This window comes from Ornithorhynchus anatinus, chromosome 3 (assembly GCF_004115215.2).
Source record: "Ornithorhynchus anatinus isolate Pmale09 chromosome 3, mOrnAna1.pri.v4, whole genome shotgun sequence".
NCBI lineage: Eukaryota > Metazoa > Chordata > Mammalia > Monotremata > Ornithorhynchidae > Ornithorhynchus > Ornithorhynchus anatinus.
The window spans coordinates 96669629-96689547 of record NC_041730.1 but is presented as its reverse complement, the minus strand read 5'-3'; the positions used below and the strand labels follow the sequence as shown (position 1 = coordinate 96689547).

At 42.0% G+C, this 19919-nt stretch overlaps 1 protein-coding gene across 32 annotated transcripts in view; it reads left to right on the top strand.

Annotated features, from left to right (window-relative positions):
* ANK3 (ankyrin 3) overlaps nt 1–10140 on the top strand; it is a 678945-nt gene extending 668805 nt beyond the window's left edge. For 25 of the 32 annotated variants that reach the window (XM_029059625.2, XM_029059631.2, XM_039911537.1 and 22 more), the window contains 2 exons: nt 4616–4701; nt 8717–10140. In XM_029059625.2, coding sequence (XP_028915458.1) covers nt 4616–4684 — 69 coding nt within the window. In that variant the 3' untranslated portion in view covers nt 4685–4701; nt 8717–10140. Of the gene's footprint in view, nt 1–3034; nt 3119–3258; nt 3319–4615; nt 4712–8716 lie in introns of all 32 variants that reach the window. The other 7 variants (XM_039911541.1, XM_029059649.2, XM_039911542.1 and 4 more) reach the window with 4 other exon arrangements.
* Nucleotides 10141–19919: the final 9779 nt, after the last annotated feature.

The window sequence follows — 19919 nt, the reverse complement described above, 5'->3', positions numbered from 1 at the left end:
ATAGACTGGAGTGGGGCAAGAGAGGAGGAAGGGAGGTCAGAGAGAAGGCTGACACAGTAGTCTAGCCGGGATATAACGAGAGCCCGTAACAGTAAGGTAGCCATTTGGGTGGAGAGGAAAGGGCGGATCTTGGCGATATTGTAGAGGTGAAACCGGCAGGTCTCGGTAACGGATAGGATGTGTGGGGTGAACGAGAGAGACGAGTCAAGAATGACACCGAGATTGCGGGCCCGAGAGACGGGAAGGATGGTCGTGCCATCCACGGTGATAGAGAAGTCAGGGAGAGGACTGGGTTTGGGAGGGAAGATGAGGAGCTCAGTCTTGCTCATGTTGAGTTTTAGGTGGCGGGCCGACATCCAGGTGGAGACGTCCCGGAGGCAGGAGGAGATGCGAGCCTGAAGGGAGGGGGAGAGGACAGGGGCGGAGATGTAGATCTGCGTGTCATCTGCGTAGAGATGGTAGTCAAAGCCGTGAGAGCGAATGAGTTCACCGAGGGAGTGAGTGTAAATGGAGAACAGAAGAGGGCCAAGAACTGACCCTTGAGGAACTCCAACAGTTAAAGGATGGGAGGGGGAGGAGGCTCCAGCGAAGGAGACCAAGAATGACCGGCCAGAGAGGTAAGAGGAGAACCGGGAGAGGACAGAGTCCGAGAAGCCAAGGTGAGATAAGGTATGGAGGAGGAGGGGATGGTCGACAGTGTCAAAGGCAGCAGAGAGGTCAAGGAGGATTAGAATGGAGTAGGAGCCATTGGATTTGGCAAGAAGGAGGTCATGGGTGACCTTAGAGAGAGCAGTCTCGGTATTTCAGTTCCACCTTTGGCATGAATGCTCCAGCATTCTTTGTTCAGTTTGCAAGGCACTCCCAAAGCTTTGCTTTGGCTTCTGGGCCCATGCAGCTAAGTGAATATCACTTTGCAGAAACCAGCGTAGGACAATGGGCTCTTATGCCAGAAATAAAAAAATTAAAAAACAACATCATTCTGTGGATGGCCAGTATGGGGCACTCTAAATCTGAGCTGCCTGGTAAGAAAAACAACTATATCACCGTGCTTGCTTTATGTCTCACATTTTTCCCATCTTTGCATGATACAGTCCCCCCAAAAGATCAAATTCCTTGTTTGTCAGATTTTTCTTTAGCCCATTGTGATCCATTAAAGTCTGTATGTTTCCAGGTTGAGAAAGAGCCTAGGCCTGGGAGTCAGAGGACCTGGGTTCTAATTCTGGCTCCACCACTTGCCTAATGTGTGACCTCGGGCAAGTCATTTAACTTCTCGGGCCTCAGTTACTCCATCTGTAGAATGGGGATTAAGACTGTGAGCCCCAAGTGTCATAAACTGTATCCAATTTGATTAGCTTGTATTTTCCCCAGTGCTTAGTACAATGCCTTGTACCTAGTAAGCACTTAACAGATACCATAAAAAGGAGGTGTGTTTTACTGCAGCACTGTCCACCTATTCCACTTTCATTCACAATATAAGTGGTTGAAAGACTTGTGTAAATGTCTGAATGGTTAGAGATATATGATTAGAACTTTTCTGCTCTATGACCTTTGAGTAGGTCACTTAACTTCTCTTTGCCTCATCTGTAAAATGGGAAGTAATACTGTGAGACCCATGTGGAACAGGGACCATATCCAACCTAATTACCTTGTATCTACCCCAGTGCTTAGTACAGTGCCTGGCACAGAGTAAGCACTTAACAAATACCTTAAAAAAAAGTAGAACAATCAGAACTCCACAGTGCTTGAGCTCCCAATGCAAAAAATAAACTTTCTACCCCATAAGAGTAGATCAGATGTGGCATATAGCTTTTTTCCCATTTGCTTCCTGCTATCCCAGAAATCCCAGGACTAGAGCCTACCAAGTCCTTCTTCCAGTCTTTAGGTGGAATTTTATAAAGTCTTTCAGGCACAGGAAATACTCCCCTGTTTTACAGGCAATCTTCTCTGACATTCTGTTTAACCACCTTCACATCAGGAAACTGTTATATCTAATGTAAATCCCAATATTTCCATGGAAGCCCACTTTCTCTTACTTTGATGCCACTGAGATAGAGAATCTCTAAAAGAACCGTTCATCAGTAGGAAGATTGATTAAATTGGTCCCCAGCTTTCTCTTTTCCTACTTGAGAAATCCCAGCTTCTTTACCATTTTTTCTACTTTCCATCTCTCACTCCATTTGTTTCTCTCCTCAGAGTCCTCTCTAAATTCTCCGTGCCTCTCTTTAATCATTAGCCAGCTCTAATTCTGCTGACTGAAAGCACTTTCAAGCAGAACAAATAAGTAAAACCATATTCAGTCTGAGATTCTAGAAACCAGATTATATTCTGCTTCAAAAAATTCTCATTCTCAAAAAATTTGAATTTAAATTCTCAAAACCAGCATCTCTCCTCAGTAACTCATCTGCTCCAAACCTGAAGGATTTGGGCTTTGTAGGTAGCTGACTCACAAATGACCCTTCAAGATGACTGTTTTCTAACAATATGAAAATGGCAAATGTTAATCCAGGAGAAGATTGTTCTTTACCCTCAGTAACTGGTTTAATGAAATAATAACAATAATGATATTTGTTAAGCATTTACTATGTGCCAGGTACTGTTCTAAGTGCTGGAGTAGATACAAGCAAATCGGATTGGACATAGTACCTGTCCCACGTGGGGCTCACAATCTCAATCCCCATTCTACAGATGAGGTAACAGGCCCAGAGAGGTGAAGTGACTTGACCAAGGTCACACAGCAGACAAGTGGTGGATTCGGAATTAGAACCCATGACCTTATGACTCCTGGGCTCTTTCTCAATGTTTAAATAATTTAGCCAGAGGTTTTACAAGAAGTCACTTACATCTTGAAAAAACCAAGCAACCAACCTGTGCTAGAAATATCTGGTCTTTGTCAGAGTTACTTTTTTCTTTAACCTGTAGCATGAATATGTTCTCCCCAAGCATGTGTTTTGTGTGTGGAGTGGTGTGAAACCCGGGGTCTGGATTTTTCCAAATTTGGAATGTGTTACTAATCTTTGTGTGACACATTCTTTAGGGGGCGGAAGCAAAAAACATGCCAGGTGAATCTGTCACAGAAGAACAATTTACTGATGAAGAAGGCAACATCATCACGAGAAAAGTAATAACAATTGGGCTTTGTCTGTTCTCCTATCATTATATGGTTTTATTTTCCAAAACCTGCAATTTTTTGTCCTACTTTCTTTGGAAATGAAAAAAAAAAAAAGAAAACCAAAATCCCTGCACTTTTCATTCCTGCAGGTCACCCGGAAAGTAATAAGACGTATTGCTATCCCTCATGAGAGAAAACTTGGTGACATGGTAATGGTGGAGGGTGGGGGGGCATGGGTCAGGCCAACAAATTGAGTTTTATTGACTGTGATGACTTGATAGAAAATGCTGCTCAAGGGTTGGGAGTTTGCTGTTTGGCAAGATGAAATGCTTGCAGCCTTAACAAGATGTGTGACCGGTGAAGAATAAAAGGCAAAACTTCTTGATGTATTTGCAAATCTTTAATGTGAATTCCATTCTCCCCTATTCAGTGAAACGCCATTAAAAACTTCATAGCTATCCAATTTGCACTTTGGAACTGTTCTAAGGATCTTTCTGGGGAAAAAGGAACTTTCTCCCACAGGCGCCTATCCTAAAAGACACTGACTTGGAGCTCAGTATTACTGGGGATGTGTGTGTGATGATATTTAGGTCTAACACGTTAGAGATTTTGAGAAATCCTGGCCTCAGTGAAAGTTGCTTCAATAAATAATTGGATTCTGAGAGGTTCCCTGTTAGAAATTATATTTCTGTCATTGTCCCCTGGATCACAAATAGATATCCCACAAAAGAAATGATACCAGTGTTGAACCCTCTGGCTCCTGTGTGCATCTTTTTTTTTCTTCTACTTCTACCATTTTAAAGACAATATTCTACAGGCTCCCTTTACCAAATGAGGATAATCTGACTAGAAAATGTCAACTGTTGCTCAGACTCCAAAAACAATATGGTGTCTTTACCTCTGTAATATTGTAAATCCTAAATGCTCATATTATCCAGTTTGCTAGCAGAAGAATATCTCTGATGTGGAAAAAGTTGAACCACTCACTAGATTGTAACTTTTTTTATTTGTAATTCTATATGTTTGTGAGAAAATGCCCCTGAAAAGACTACTAATGTATATTTAATCTCTGATTTTCGTGGTCTTTACTACACAAAGCTCTGTGGTGGGTTTCACTCCGAGGTCTGCTGATTTAAAAAAAAATGTGATTTGAAAGTGCACTGCTTTTCAGTATCCCCATGAGGGGAATCTTGCTTCTGGGATGCAGTGATTTACTGCTGATGTGTATTTTTTTAATTGCCACTTACTGGTATTTTCTTTCACCGCTAACTTACTCACTTTCATGAATGTTTGTTGGACGGCATAATGGGCTTTTCTACAGTGAGACTGCATCCTAGTCTGTGGGATTGGACCTTAGCTGAGGGCTAAAGGTGATGGATTGTATGGCCTAGTAGCATAACCTGCTTTCTCCTTAGCCTAACAAAGCTCCAGGGACCCAGTGGGGAACTGTTTTACCATTTCAAACCCTAAACCCATAAAATCTTAATTTGTTCATTTTGTTTAAAGCAGGGAGAAGGCTATAAGGTGAAGACAAAAAAAGAAATCAGACACGTGGAGAAGAAGAGTTATTCGTAACAGCCTAACAGTGAATGGTCAGTCAATGTGAGAAGTAATGCTACTTTTGATATCTGAAAAATGACAGAACTCAATGGGAAGGGAATGGTTTCACATCCAAAAGTTTCTTTCACCCTCTTCATCTTATTCCACCTGTTTTTAGCTTGGAAGGCCAAAATGAAACAATCACAGAGTTGTCATCTTTATGATTTCAACCATGTGAGCCCTTGAAACTCCACTCAATCTCACAAGTCTACAAATGTTTAAATTCATTCTAAGACCTGAATCTGGAAGATAAATCATATGAATTTGAGTAAATATCCAGAGTACCTTTATTTTGTCTCTCTCAATTTCTTAGAAAAGCCTGTGGCATTGTAAATCCTCAGAAGAAGGTTAAATACAGACCATCAAAGATTTTTTTTTTACCAATGTTTCCTGTGATTTCTACTGATGCATTCTTTAGCATGAGACCAGAGTAGTTGCAGACAGTCTGGGTTTTGTTGAAATAAACCTCAGGTCAAAGTTAAAGATTTGAGTAAAACAAAGTTCACTAAAAGGAATATTCTAAATGGCATGCTTGATACTGAATGTTTGGTAATGTTTACTTAAATTGGTTGAGTTCTCCCTCTGAAGAGGGTTTTCCTTTAGCAGTATTTTTCTATAAATTTTGCTTCTCCCATCCAGAATTCATAGTTCTCTTTTTGTGGTTTCCAACAGGATTGACAACAGGGCTTCCAAATAAAATAAAAGAGCATTTTATGAAGTAACCGGAGGGCCAACCTGCAGCTTAGCTCCTTCTAATACTCTTCCTGGTGCCCCTGGCCAAAAGATTGTTCCAAGTTCTCTTGCCTAAACAAACGATTCCCAATCACGAGGCAAACCCAACTTGTCTGGATTACACAGTTAATTTTGTTTTCTAACAAAATTATATATATAATATATATAACCTGTTTTATATCATTTGTTAAGCGCTTACTGTGTGCCAGGCACTGTACTAAAAATTGGGGTAGATACAAGCTAACCAGGTTGAACACAGTCCCTGTCCCACATAGGGTTCACAGTCTTAATCCCCATTTTACAGAAGCAGTAACTGAGGCACAGAGAAATGAAGTGACCTGCCCAAGGACTCAGAGCAGACAAGTGGCAGAGCAGGGATTAGAACCCAGGTCCTTCTGATCCTAAACCCGTGCTCTATCCATTAGGTCACCACTACTATAAAATAACAATGTCGTATTACATTTTTTCTATAGTTTTCTATAGCAGTCACTCCATCGTGCACTATACAAGATGCAGTGAAATTATGAATAATAGAATCTTTAATGTACTGCTCCATTGACTTGGTTGCCTCTGTGTCAGAAGGAGGTGGCCAACCAAGACAGAGAAAGAAATAAGAAAACAAATGAGGTCTTCATCAGAAAAAGGAAAATGAATTGTGTGTCCAGTGAGATTTGCGTGTGTTAGAGCCCTATGGGACTGTTCAACTAAGTGTTTGCTTACCATAAGCCTGCTAGTAAAATGATCCAGGAATACTGCTTGGAACTCGGAGCCCTGAATGAGTTCTCTGAAAAAGAAAACTGTCTAATATACTACAACTCTGTTTGCCAGGCATTTAACTCTTCCCCATAGGAAAATTTTTTTTTTACAGGATCAGTTTTAAACTTGGAATGTTGCCAGGTCCCACTGATTTTTGGAATTTCTATTTTGATTCTGAAAAGTCCCCTCTTTGTTACCAGGAAGTCAAGCCAGGTTTGTAAATGGTCTCAATCGTTTTCAGATTTGAGCCTTTAGTCTGAAAGCATTGCTGAACTGAAAAAGAAAAATAGTTTTTTATGAACCCCAAAGATATCACCTGTTTTACACAAGACAGTGTCACAGACTAAACTAAAGGCAGGATGTCCAAACCCTTCTTTTCCCTCTCCCACCCTAAGCCTCGACCTATTGAGCAGGGACAGAAAACCCCAAAAGGAATCTATCATCCCAATTCCCCTCTTCTCCCGACATCCTGAGCCATTGTCGTCCACAGTTCAGGAGGAGTGTGGATCCACATTTTGGGTCAGCCCTTCGCACTCAATCATGAGGTCACCCTCTCCTCCCTAGAACCACTCCCTCCCCATGACTCTGGTCCCGACCCCTACTCCAGTGCTGTGGCAGCAAAGAAGAGAAGGACGTAGAGTAAGTTACACCGTCTTCCTCTTCCACCTGAAAACCAGGCTGTGGACAGAGTTTGGGGAGCAGAGTGGATACCCGAGTAGCTACCTTTGGGTGGCAGCTGAGGGCCTGTTTCAGCTAGACTGGGCCAGGCTGGGAGACACTATCTGCTGCATGCGGTGCTGCCTTCTCTCACCTCCCTTGGTGATTCTCACTCCACAGTATCCATGGGAGGGGAACGTCTAGCTGTAGCCAATCCATTGACACCTCCCCCACTTCAGCACCGGGACCCCCTTTCTGGCTCCACCAAGAGGTGGCAGCAGGGGCTGAATGGGGCTGGGAGGTGCCCCTCTTCCTGGCTCGGATGTGCTGCTCTCCCCTGGCTGGAAGGACCTATTTCCTCAACAATTTTTCTAACCAGAGCGGTGGATCTCACACTCCTTCTTGTACCGAACTAAGTTTTCGCCCATTGCACCTTCCTTCCGGCACTATGTGAAGACCAAAAGATGATGATGTTTTCGTGAATGGGTTGGTTGAGACTTTCTTTGGGGAGTTTAAAACAAAACGTGAAAAGCAGGATTTCCTAGTGGATAGAGCACAGGCTTGGAATTCAGAAGGGCCTGGGTTCCGATCCCGGCTCCGACACCTGACTGCTTTGTAACCTTGGCAAGTCACCTAACTCCTCTGTGCCTCAATTACTTCATCTGTAAAACAGGTATTAAAACACTGAGCTCCGTGTGGGACATGATTCACTTGTCTCTATCCCACTGCTCAGTAAAGTACCTGGAACATAATAAGCCCTTAACAAATGCCATTGAAAAAATAGGTGTATAAAATGCGTTTCTGCTACTTCAGATCAGCGATAGCTTTCATTTTCCTAGCAAGATGGAGAAATCCAGTTTCTGAAGTATGAATAGGAACACTCTGCCGCTTGTCTGCATTGTGACCTTGGGCAAGTCATTTCATTTCTCTGTGCCTCAGTTACCTCATCTGTAAAATGGGGTTTAAGACTGTGAGCCCCATATAGGGCATGGATTGTGTCCAACTTGATTAGCTTCTATCTACCCCGTTGCTTAGTACAGTGCCTGGCACATAATAAGCACTTAATGACAATTATCATTATTATTATTTTGATTATGTGCTTAACAAATACCATTTAAAATAGATTGCTCTGGGCCTTCCAGTCTAAAGCATCTACTCCAGTCCCTAGCGTAACAGGAAGTACACTGGGTTTAGCAGCAATGGTCAGAGAGGGCAGTAGGGGAACTCTGGGAGCTAGAATAATAACAGAATTGTGGTGTTTTCTGTGGAAATGAGCAAAGGATGGGAGATTTCTTGGAACGTCATGTTGCCGTGAATTGGGGTGAATGACAGATCCCCCTGGACTGTAACAGACTTTGCCTGGCCCCCAGATGTCCCTCTCTGGTGTCGTGCAGAAACAAGATGGAGTGATTCATGGGGGATCTCAAAAGAGTTTGTATTCCTCTTTGGGAAAAAGGTGATGCAATCATATCTCCTACTAACAGCTTTTTTAACCACCTGGACAGGGGTGATTTGAGGTAACCAGCCCTGAATTATTCCTGTCCTAGATATATATAGTTCAGGGAGTGAGATGGCAGTGTTGAAAGTGTGGCCATTTGGTCTCAGTGAGTTCTTAAATGACCGATGAAAGAGGAAGTAATTTGAAACCGACTGTAAGGGACTAACAATTTGACAATCTTACTTCTTGTAATAATTGTTGGGCTACTTCTAATGGATGTTAAATCTAGAAAAGTCACTGATTTGGGAAAAGTAGTTTTGCACTGCAGCATTAGGCTTCATTTTGAGCCTGAGCCTTTCCAGTAAGTTCAGAGAAAGCCTTGGAGAGAAAACTGGGCTCATTATGTGTTTTCTTTCTCTCCATAGGACTGTGAGCTCTTACTGCCAGGATTCTAGAAAGCCGTGTATGGAAGAAAAAAGATCACCAAGAATTGAAAATTCACTGATGTGTGTGTGAGAGAGAGAGCGAGAGTGTGTGTGTGTTTGCTGCTTCCACACATTAACCGCATGGTTTTTATGCGAAAAAGAAAAAAAAACCCAAAAAATTTTAATTTAGCATGAGCCAACATTCAGAGCATGGAAATTCACCTTCATTCCGGGATTAGAGAGTGTGCAAATAACAATGCAGTGTACATACAAGATGCCATACTGTTAAAAGTTATCTCAAGCAATTTGATGTCACCACAAATGAAATAAGTTCCTGTGGCCGAATGGGACAGCAGGAGATGAAATGGTTAAACCATGGACAGACACAAAAGATACTAAATCCACAACAGCTCGCCTTATTTTTCTTGGACCCAAACTGTCAGGATATAAACACTCTATGTTTCTTTTTTAAACATCAATAGTTTTGCTGTAAATAAATAACAATGTATAAATTCTAACAGAAAATAGAATAAATGTTGATAAGGCACTGCCTCTTAGAACACAAACAGAATATTGCAAACGCATTTAACAGGATAGTATCTCAAGTGGCCTCACCTACAGGGATATTCTGGGTATATCTTCACTGATTCTTGTATATTAGCAATTATAATGTTTGTATATGCAAAAGTGCTGGCTTGATTTTAAAAAAAATCTTTAAAATCTGCTGCAAATTTAAATGATTCCCAAAATGAGGAATTCTGTAGTTCTGTGAAAATTTTTCTTCAGATACTAATATTTTGATGCATGAGTTTCACCTTATTTTGATTAAATCTTTTCCAATTTTGCAAACACTACAGTATACCGCACCACAAAAGATAAGATTTTATCTGTAAACACAAAGCCCTTCATCTAATATTTGTTGCCGTTGCCAATTTTTTTCAATGAAATGACCTAAAATAAAAAAATAACCTATACAGTAGTTGCATTGGGGGTGGGGGGTGGGGGGCTAACTGTTTTTGCTTATCCGGGGGGATGCTTGCAGCTTTAGAGTTGGGTCAGGGCCCTTTAGAGGCACAAGTCTGGGATATTTCAAAATGAACCGAACAGAAATTTTTAGCCGATAGATTGGCAGCACGCTGTAAAATTATTACTGTATTGTGTCCTGGCTATAAGATGTAGAATCTTGGAGTAAGCCAATCATCTGTAACCATTCTAGCAGTTGTAATATTAGGTTGTTAAGGCTGCTGTGTTTTAAAGGGCATTTTTATTTGGGTTTTGGTGAGATACTTTAATTTGTTGATTATATTCATCTGAAAGAAGCATTCATTGACAATAGCTCTAATGACATATGTATGAAAAGAACAAAAACACTGGATGATCTAGTTGATTATTTAAGCATAAAATAAATTGTTTTAAAACTCTTCCACGATGTGAACTTTGTAGTGTTCTTACACCGTTAAACCAGATGAATCATTCAGCCCTGTTGATCTTTACGCCTCACCTTTCCCGGCAGTGCCAACGCAACAGTCGCTTCTTCCTCCTTCCTGATCTGAACAGTCTCATAAATCTCTTATGTCGCTTGATGTTCCAGAATCCCTTGCAAATCAACCTAGCTGTGTCTCACAGTCCCCACCGTTTAAAATACCTCTCACCATGTCTGAATTGTGCTCATTCTAAGAAGGGGGAAATCTTATTTTAAAAATTAGGGAAGATTAGATTACATGGGGTGGGTATCATTTCTATTTCACTTGATCTCAGGTTCCTGAGAGCAGTGGGATGCAGAAAAACAACATGGGGTGTTAAGAAATTATCCACCACCACCACCCCAAAAAAGAGATTGAACAGCCTTCCCTAAGCTCTGCAGATCTAATGTCTGTTTCAGGAACTCACAGCTAGAGGTCAGGTGAAGTGGACCATCGTGCCACTATGGAGTTTCTCCTACCCCAGGGGATAGAATCTGCCCAAATACTCAGATGGTGCACCACTAAAATTTATTTTCATTCATTCAATTGTGTTTATTGAGCACTTACTGTGTGCAGAGTACTTTATTAAGCACTTGGAAGAGTACACTATAACAACAAATAATATTAATGGTATTCATCAAGTCCTTACTTTGTGTATATATCTATAATTCTATTTATTTATATTGATGGTATTGATGCCTGTCTACTTGTTTTGTTGTCTGTCTCCCCCCTTCTAGACTGTGAGCCAGTTGTTGGGTAGGGATTGTCTTTATTTGTTCCCGAAATGTGCTTTCAAAGCGCTTAGTTCGGTGCTCTGCACACAGTAAGCACTTTATAAATACGATTGAATGAATGAATGAATGTGCCAAGCACCTTGTACTAAGCACTGAGCACTCTTTTAACCATTGGACACTCTTTTTACCGTCTCAGCGTTGGGGGAGTCCACCTCTTCTCCTTATGAGAGCAAAGGAAGAGAAGAGGACACATCCTAGCAGAAACCCTAGTATGTGCTAACTAAACTCCTACTCTGCATACTCCAAAGCCAAAACCCCCAATTATGGGTGCTCTCCAAACCATACCCGGCATTCCTTGTGGTAAGGGCCCATCCTCAGACAGTTAAGGAGCCATTTTAGACTCTCAATCTGAGGCTTGCCCCACCAAGAAGAATGGGGCTCATTATGTTATCCCAGCCTCTTCGACAGTTGAGGGGGATGGGTGTCCACCCCTGGTTGCATTATACCATGAACTGGTTTTGCATGAAATCGGGACTTGAGAGCTAATTAACCAGTTTGTCCAAAATCTCTGATTTGATTTTAGGACAGAAGCAATCAACAAGCCCTGATACTCCCTGTCAGCCCTTCTGAATAACTGACCTGGATGCTGTCTATCTGGAGACTTTCCTCACTACTGTCCTATGGCCACGATCCATTCCGTCTCCTCTCCTCTGCAATCACCACCCACCTCAGTCTATAACATCACTGCAAGACAAAACAAACTTTTTTTTCATATAGTATTAGTAGTATTCCTGAACTCTAGCCCATGTCACTTAGAAGGTGAACCCCCAACCAGATGATCCATCATCAATGTACTGCATATGGTGTGCCCTTCTGGTAATGGCTATCGAAAGTCTAGAAAGTACTCCTAAAGCGTGTTTGGCATCAGTAGCTATAAGCCCTGTCAAAAAGATTTCCAAATACATCTTTGGAAAGAATCCTCTCATTAAGATGAGGACAATGCCACTCAACAGCATAGTCTTTCCTCTAGTATGCTAAATGACTTTGCAATAAATATTTTGCATATGGCATAGTGGATAGAGAACAGGCCTGGGAGTCAGAAGGTCATGGGTTCTCAGTCCAATTCCATCACATATCTGCTGTGTGACCTCGGGCAAGTCACTTCACTTCTCTGTGCCTCAGTTACCTTATCTGTAGAATGGAGATTGAGGCTGTGAGCCCCATGTGGGACAGGGCCTGTGTCCCACCCGATTGCTTGTATCCACCTCAGCGCTTAGTTCAGTGCTTGGCACATAGTAAGCGCTTAATGAATACCAGTTATCTTTATTATTGTTATTATTGTTATTAATTAGTGTCTTGTCATATGCTGTCGAGTCACCTCCAACGCACGGCGATGCCCTGGATACATCTCTCCCAGAACACCCCACCTCCACCTGCAATCGTTCTTGTAGTGTATACGTGGAGTTTTCTTGGTGAAAATACACAAGTGGTTTACCACTGCCTCCCCCATGCAGTAAACTTGAGTTTCTGCCCTCGACTCTCTCCCATGCTGCTGCTGCCCAGCACAGGTGAGTTTTGACTTGTAGCAGATTGCCTTCCAATTGCTAGCACTGACCACTGGATTCTCCCTCCTATAGTCGAGACTGGTAGAGTACTGAAAACTCTCCAGGTGTGACCCTGAGAGAAGATTAATTATTAGAACTGATCGATTTCCCATTGTTCCATGGTTAACTTTGAAAGATAGGAGAGCTGGGGTTCTCTGCCACGCCTGGTTTTTTTTTCATATATCAAGTTCATTTTCCTTTCCAATCGTACTTGTAACATTTTTTGTCATTTTTAGGTCACCAAGGTACTGTAAAACTTTGAATTATTCTTTGGTGGGTCTGATCATTCGACTGCCAGAGGTAAGAACTACTTTTTTCAGAAGCTGGGAGAGGCTGGACCGTGGGGCCTCTCTGGTTATCCTGCCTGGATGAGGACTTCACTGGACCCCAGCATCCAATCGCATCATTTTCTTGTTCTGGAGTGTTCTCCTCTGTGGGTGCACACCTAGCACTTAGGTCATGTCTCCATGACTCTGGCAGGGATCCCGGGAGAATTAACTACCCTTCTAGCCCTGGCAGACCGAACTGGGGTTTGGGGTGTTCTCTTTTTTGGGGTTTTTTTTTGTTTTGTTTTTAGAACAATGTGGTTGGTGTTTCTTGGGCGTTTCTCTTGATTGTTAATGAAGAGACTGCCTTTTGGATCAACTGATTGTTCAGTCTAACAAGTAACTTCAGAGGCCCAGAAGTGAATCATTGGCCAGGTAGAGACCCACCCATTAATGTGACTGTCTCAAGCCTTCTCAGCTTTCTTCATTTCTGCATTATTTTCCTTCTCTGTTTCTTCTCTGGAATATCTCTTGTTCTACTTCTGTGTGAAGATTTTCAAGGCTTTCCTTCTCTGGATGACCATACACCTTGATTGACCCAAACCAGACAAACGAAGCTAAATTAGGAGTTGAATTGAAGTTAATGTGAACTTCTGAGTAGCGACTGAATTTTGAACTCTAACCAGTATACGCCAATTAATGGCAACAACATTTTCCATGCCAAGCTGAACTAAAGCCTGAACACATTACAAGCAAATCACTCTTTGTCCTTCACATTGCCTCAAAAGCCCCAGAGCTGCCTGGTAGCAATGGAGTCTAATGAAGAGAGCAAAGGACTGGGAAGCAAGAGACCCAGGTTCTAATGCCAGTTAAGCCACTGGCCTGCTGAGTGACCTTAGGCAAGTCATTTAATCTTTCTATGCTGATGTTTCCTCACTGAGGATGATACCTGTTCTCTTAGGCCAAGAGCCCCATTTGAGACAGGAATTGGACTTTAAATTGATTATCTGTATTTATTCCAGCACTTAACACAATTCTGGACACGTAGGAAGAGCTTAGTAAAAACCATAATAATTGTAAAAGAACTTAGGGTGCTGAACAGGATAATTGGAGAATTGGATCCTTCCTTGACATACAGAGAGGATGCCATTTTTTCTTTCTTATCTCTTTGTTATTTGAGCAACCTCTTAGCAACCCTGTTTCCCCACCCCACACAGTTCTTTCTGGGAAAGCTGGAAGGAAGGGAAGACAAAACTCAGAGGAGCATTTAGGGAATATCACATAAGGAGAAGATTCCAGAAGTTGGGTTGGGTCTCTTTTATGGTGGAAGAACAAGGTGTTCAAGAGAAAATCTTGTTTGTCGAAGACTTGCTTCCACCCCTCCATTGTTTATAATCCCGACATTATCCCCTAAAGAACTTCTGTAAAGTACCCAAAGCTTACGTCTCCAGAAATGACCGAACTTCCACAAATGCAAGTGATGGTAGATGTGTCCCTGCATAATCCATTTAGTGCTAGCAGTCTTACAAAATGGACCAGTTTCGACAGTGGGTTTTCCAATAGTTCAACCAGGAAGCTAGTTGCTGTAACAGTGCTGCCTATCTAAAGATAGTCTGCTCTTCTTATAGAGAGAAAGGGGTAGAAAAGTGCTCTAAGCACTGCGTAACTCCAAAGAGCCTGCACCAAATCCAGTCCTGCTTTAAGAATGCATATTGCTGGGGTAGAGACACGATGAAGGCCCTAGTCAGCATAAAGAAAGCCATGGAATTTGGCAACGGCACCAAGGAAGTTGTCCCGCTTTGAAATTTACCTTGCAGTTCTGATCTGGTGGTGAAGGACACTCCCTAAGGGAAGGACAGTTCCCTGAAAAGGAGCCAGCTATGTCTTTCACCTTCCCAACAAGATTTCTCAGGCCCATATGACAGCAACTCGCTTTAATCTTCCTAAACTCTCCAGAAAAATAGTGGTTGAAGAAGGGACACCTCCCCACCCCCCGAACACATGCAAATGACAGACACCATGGTGGACAAAGAGAAATTGTTTGTAGACCAAGATAAAGTCTTAAAGGGGGTCCCTTCATCCGAGGGAATGATTTTCAGAGCTGGGGCAGTGTCTAACTTTTGTTCCTATGCAAGAGTCAGCAGACCTGACCAAAATGATTCATCAGCAGAGATATGACACATATTTCAGAGTGAAAGGAATGGTGGTTCATGCAACAGATTTTGCAGTTTCAATTCTATATACTGAGTAATGCTGTCAGGTTAAATTGACTGCAAACTTGAAAGAAAATATATAAATCAGTAGAAAAAAGGAATAGGTGAATCGATCCACCTGAACTTCAATGAAATTACAGTTGACTGTTGAAACCCCAACTTTTCTTAAGCCAAATTAACTTTCCAACTCTCCTTTAGGCTCCTGGCTAGCCCTCATGCCTGCTTGGATGTGTTCAAACAGCTTAGCCCAGAGAGCCATAACCAGCTCATTGTGGGCAGGGAATGTGTCTGTTATATTGTTATTTTGTATTCTGCCAAGCGCTTAGTACAGTGCTCTGCACACAGTAAGCGCTCATTAAATATGATTGATTTACTGATTGATGTGAACACAAATTGCTTCAATTTACTTTGGGTCCCAATCATGCTGCAGAGAGATTTGGTCAGATATTGTGGGGATTATTGTTTATTGTAGGGGTCAGATACTGTGAGAGCAAGAAGGTGTTCCCAAATGAGAGTGTGGCATAGTGGATAGAGCACAGGCCTGAGAGTCAGAAGGTCATGGGTTCTAATCCCGGCTTCTCCACTTATCTACTGTGTAACCTTGAGCAATTCACTTAACTTCTCTGGGTCTCAGTTACCTCATCTGTAAAATGGGGATTAAGACTGTGTATCCATGTGAGACATGGATTATGTCCAACCTGATGAATTTATATCTACCCCAATACTTAGTACAGGTCCTGGCACATAGTACATACTTAACAAATACCATTTAAAAAAACCAAAAAAATGTAATGAGAAGCTGTGTCCTAGTGCACCCACATGCAGGGCAGAGTTAAAGATGTTGAGGGAATCTCGAGTCCAGATTTCACATCTTTCTCAAATTGCAATCTCAGGGCAACTATTTGTTATTTTTGGGTATTCATTTCATGGGATATTGCTACTAACTTGAATATTGGTTAACTAATTCTGGCTGGGTAACTTCATAGCTCTTCCAATACAGAACTTGTATCTGGGTTCATAGTTAAATAATGGACATAACTGACAACAATGCCAAATGTTTCATCCACCACACACCTTGCTCTCCAAGAAAATCAATGATTTGTGCTCCTTGTGGATCATTGATTGGGCTAATATTTCTCAAGTAACTCAACCAAAGTCAATCTCAGCCCTCTGAGTTCTAATTATTGCCATTTGTTTATTAACTATCAAAGCAAAAGCTGCATCACTTCTTGGTAACATACCTTCATTTGAATCCTGCCTTGAAAATTTAATTTTGTTCAGTATTATGAGTCATAAGGGAATCAATGCTTATATTCCAAGTTGAATTTCCCAGACTCTTAGTGCTATGTTTATGGATCCATCTGGGGGGCAAGTAGGTGTCAAAGGTTATCTTCTCTGTCCTTAAAAAGTGTTAACTTTTCTCAGAATTGACAGTGGCCATGTGTGAAAGGGGCAACTTTTATGAGAAGTTGGAGAACCTTCTCAGTTTGTCTGTGGCTTCAGTGGTGCTAACTGACAAAAGGGTGATTTGTTCCTAGGATTTATTATCACAATTCAGCTAGGGAAGGGCTGAAAAGTAACAGGTTGGGCTCTGCGAACAGGGAATCCTGGTGTGAGTCTCCTAGCATACCTAGTAGACTGCCACGTTGCCTGTCCTAAACTCAGTTGTCATCTTACGAGGATAGAGCATGGGCCTGGGAGTCGGAAGATCATGGGTTCTTATTCCGGCTCCTCCACTTGTCTGCTGTTTGACCTTGGGAAAGTCACTTCACTGTGCCTCAGTTTCCTCATCTTTAAAATGGAGATTAAGACTGTGAGCTGTATGTGGAACAGGGACTGTGTCCAACTCAATTTGCTGTATCCAAGCCAGCACTTAGTACCTGTGCCTAACAAATGCTATTTTACATCGAGACCTGCTCTGAACTCAGCTGCCAGCCTATGTAGACATCAGTACTTTCTTTCATTCATTCATTCATTCATTCATTCATTCATTCATTCATTCATTCATTCACTCACTCATTCATTCATTCAATTGTATGTACTAAGCACTTACTTTGTGCAAATCACTATACTAAGCACTTGGAAGATTACCACATAACAATAGACACATTTCCTGCCCACCACAAGCTTACAGACCAGAGGAACTTACATTCAAGACCTGTCATGAACTGAGCTTCTGGCCTAAATGGACTTTGAGGCCTGCCCTGACCTCAGTGCCAGCCTATGTGGACATCGGGGCCTGCCCTGGCCTAGTGGAAACAGTATAGGTCTGGAAGTCAGAAGGCCTGGGTTCTAATCCCTACCTCCACATGTCTGCTGTGTGGCCTTGGGCAAGTCACTTAACTTCTCTGCACCTCAGTTACCTCATCCATAAAATGGGGATTAAAAGTGTGAGCACCACGTAGGCAACCTGATTACCCTGTATGTACCCCAATGCTTAGAACAGTGCTTCACACATAATAAGCGCTTAACAAATACCATTACTATTATTATTTTTCACACAGCGAGTGCTTTATATCATTGATTGATTGAAGCAACCTCATTTGTCAAACCGTGTCAGCAACTGCTAACTCCATCCTCTTACCCTCCATTACTCTGTCCTCTACAGTATGATTCTTTCTGCTTTCAATTTTATATGGATTTAATTTCTCTAAGTGGAACCAGAAAGGAAGCAAATGTTGGAAAAGGTGCATACAAGGCTGTTTCTTCTCCTGGCTCATCAGATTCTTTTGTGCTGTGTGTGTTTTCTGGCATATCCAGGGCAATAAAAACTAGAAGGTCAGCACATGTTCATGTAACTGAGTTATCTTGGGAGTTTGGATGTTAAACATGGAGTGCCTCTAGCCATGGCTAGGAGTTTATAATTAAAACACCCCATAGAACCTTGCAGTAGAATTGAAGGCTGGGCTATGGATAAATAGAAGGTTGGAATGTTGCTAGCTAAGATCAATTAGTCAATCAATCAATCAGTGGTATTTATTGAGCACTTATTATGTGCAGAGCCCTGTACTAAGCACTTGGGAGAGTACAGTGTGACAGAATTAGCAGAAATGTTCCTTGCCCACAAAGAATTTACAGTCCAAAGTGAGAGACAGACATTGATATAATTAAATATGGAAAGTGATGACAGTGTAGTGATGGAGAGATCTAAATTCAGGAAATGTTTATCCTCTTTTGTTTTGTTCCAATCAAGTCATAAATCAGAAGCAATAGCTTTGTAAAACTTTGTGCTTCAAAACGTATGGTTTTATTCATTTATATTGCTAACATGACTCTCCCTCCAGACTGTAAGCATGTTATGAGCAGAGAAAGTGTCTACCCATTCTATTGTATTGTATTCTCCCAGGTGCTTACTACAGTGGTCTACAATTAATCAAGCAATAGTATTCACTGAGCATTCCTGTGTGCAGAGCACTGTAACAAGCGCTGGGGAGGGTACAATCTAACATAGTTGGTAGACAAGTTCTCTACACACCTGAGCTTACTCTTTAGAGAAGAAGACACACATTAATATTAAAAAAAATTATGGATATATACAAAAGTGTTATGAGGCTACGGGTGGGGTGAAAAAAGGGTGGAAAACCTAGTGCAAGGGTTACACAGAAAGGAGGGGACAAGAGGAATTGAGGGCTTAATCAGGGATGGCCTCATAGTGATGTGTTTTTAATTAGGTTTTTAAGGTGGGAGAGTGAACATCTGTTAGATATTAAGGGGGAGGTAGTTCCAGGCCTGAAGTAGGATGTGGGTGAGGGATTGGTGGCAGGATAGATGAGAATGAGGTACAGTGAGTACATTGGCCATAGAGATTCAAAGTGTGTAGGCTGGGTTGTATTAGGTAATCAGGGAAGTAAGGTAGAAGGGGACAAGGTGAGTGAATGCTTTAAAGCCGATGGTAAGGAGTTCTGTTTGATGTGGAGGTGGATTGGCAACCACTCGAGTTTCTTGAGGAGTGGGGGAACATGGACTGAATGTTTCTGTGAAGTATGGATTAATTTGGGGAGAGATGGTGGGAAGGAGAACAGCAAGTAGGGTGATGCTGTAGACAAAATGGGATAGGATAAATGCTTGGATTAACATGTTAGCAGTTTGGATGGAGAAGAAAGGGCAGGTTTTAGCACAGATGTGAAGGTTGAATGGACAGGATTTGGTAGCAGACTCAATATGTGTGTTGAATGAAGAGATGAGTCAAGGAAAATGCCAAGGTTAGAGGCTTGTGAGACAGGGAGGATGATGTTGCTGTCTACAATAATGGAAAAGTAAAGGGAGGACAGGGTTTGGGTGGATATATGGGGAGTTCTGTTTTGGACATTTTGGACATTCTCTCTTCCGTACTTATCCTCTCTCCTCTCCCACCTCACTCCAGCTTGTGCACTTCTCTCCTCTCAAGCCAACCTACTCACTGTGACTCGCTCTCATCTTTCTCATCACCTTCCTCTTGCTCACACTCCCTTCTTCCTGAAACTCCCTCCCCTTTACCATCTGGCAGAGCATTCCTCTCCCCATCTTCAAGGCCCTTTTGAAATCACATCTCCCAGGAGGACTTCCCTGATTGATTTCCCCAACCAATTTTCCTAGCTACTGTCACTTCAAAATTTTCAGATGACCTATGTACCTAGGTACTCACCCTCCCCAACACACATACATACATACACACACACACACACACACACACACACCCATCCCAGTAGCACTTAATGTTGTTGTCTTATGCTGTTGAGTCATGTCTGACCCATAGCGACATCATGGACACATCTCTCCCAGAACACCCCACTTCCATCTACAATTGTTCTGGTAGTGTATCCATAGAGTTTTCTAGGGAAAAATATAGAAGTGGTTTACCATTGCCTCTCTCCACACAGCAAACTCAAATGTCCACCCTTGACTCTCTTCTATACTGCTGCTTCCCAGCACAGGTGAGTTTTG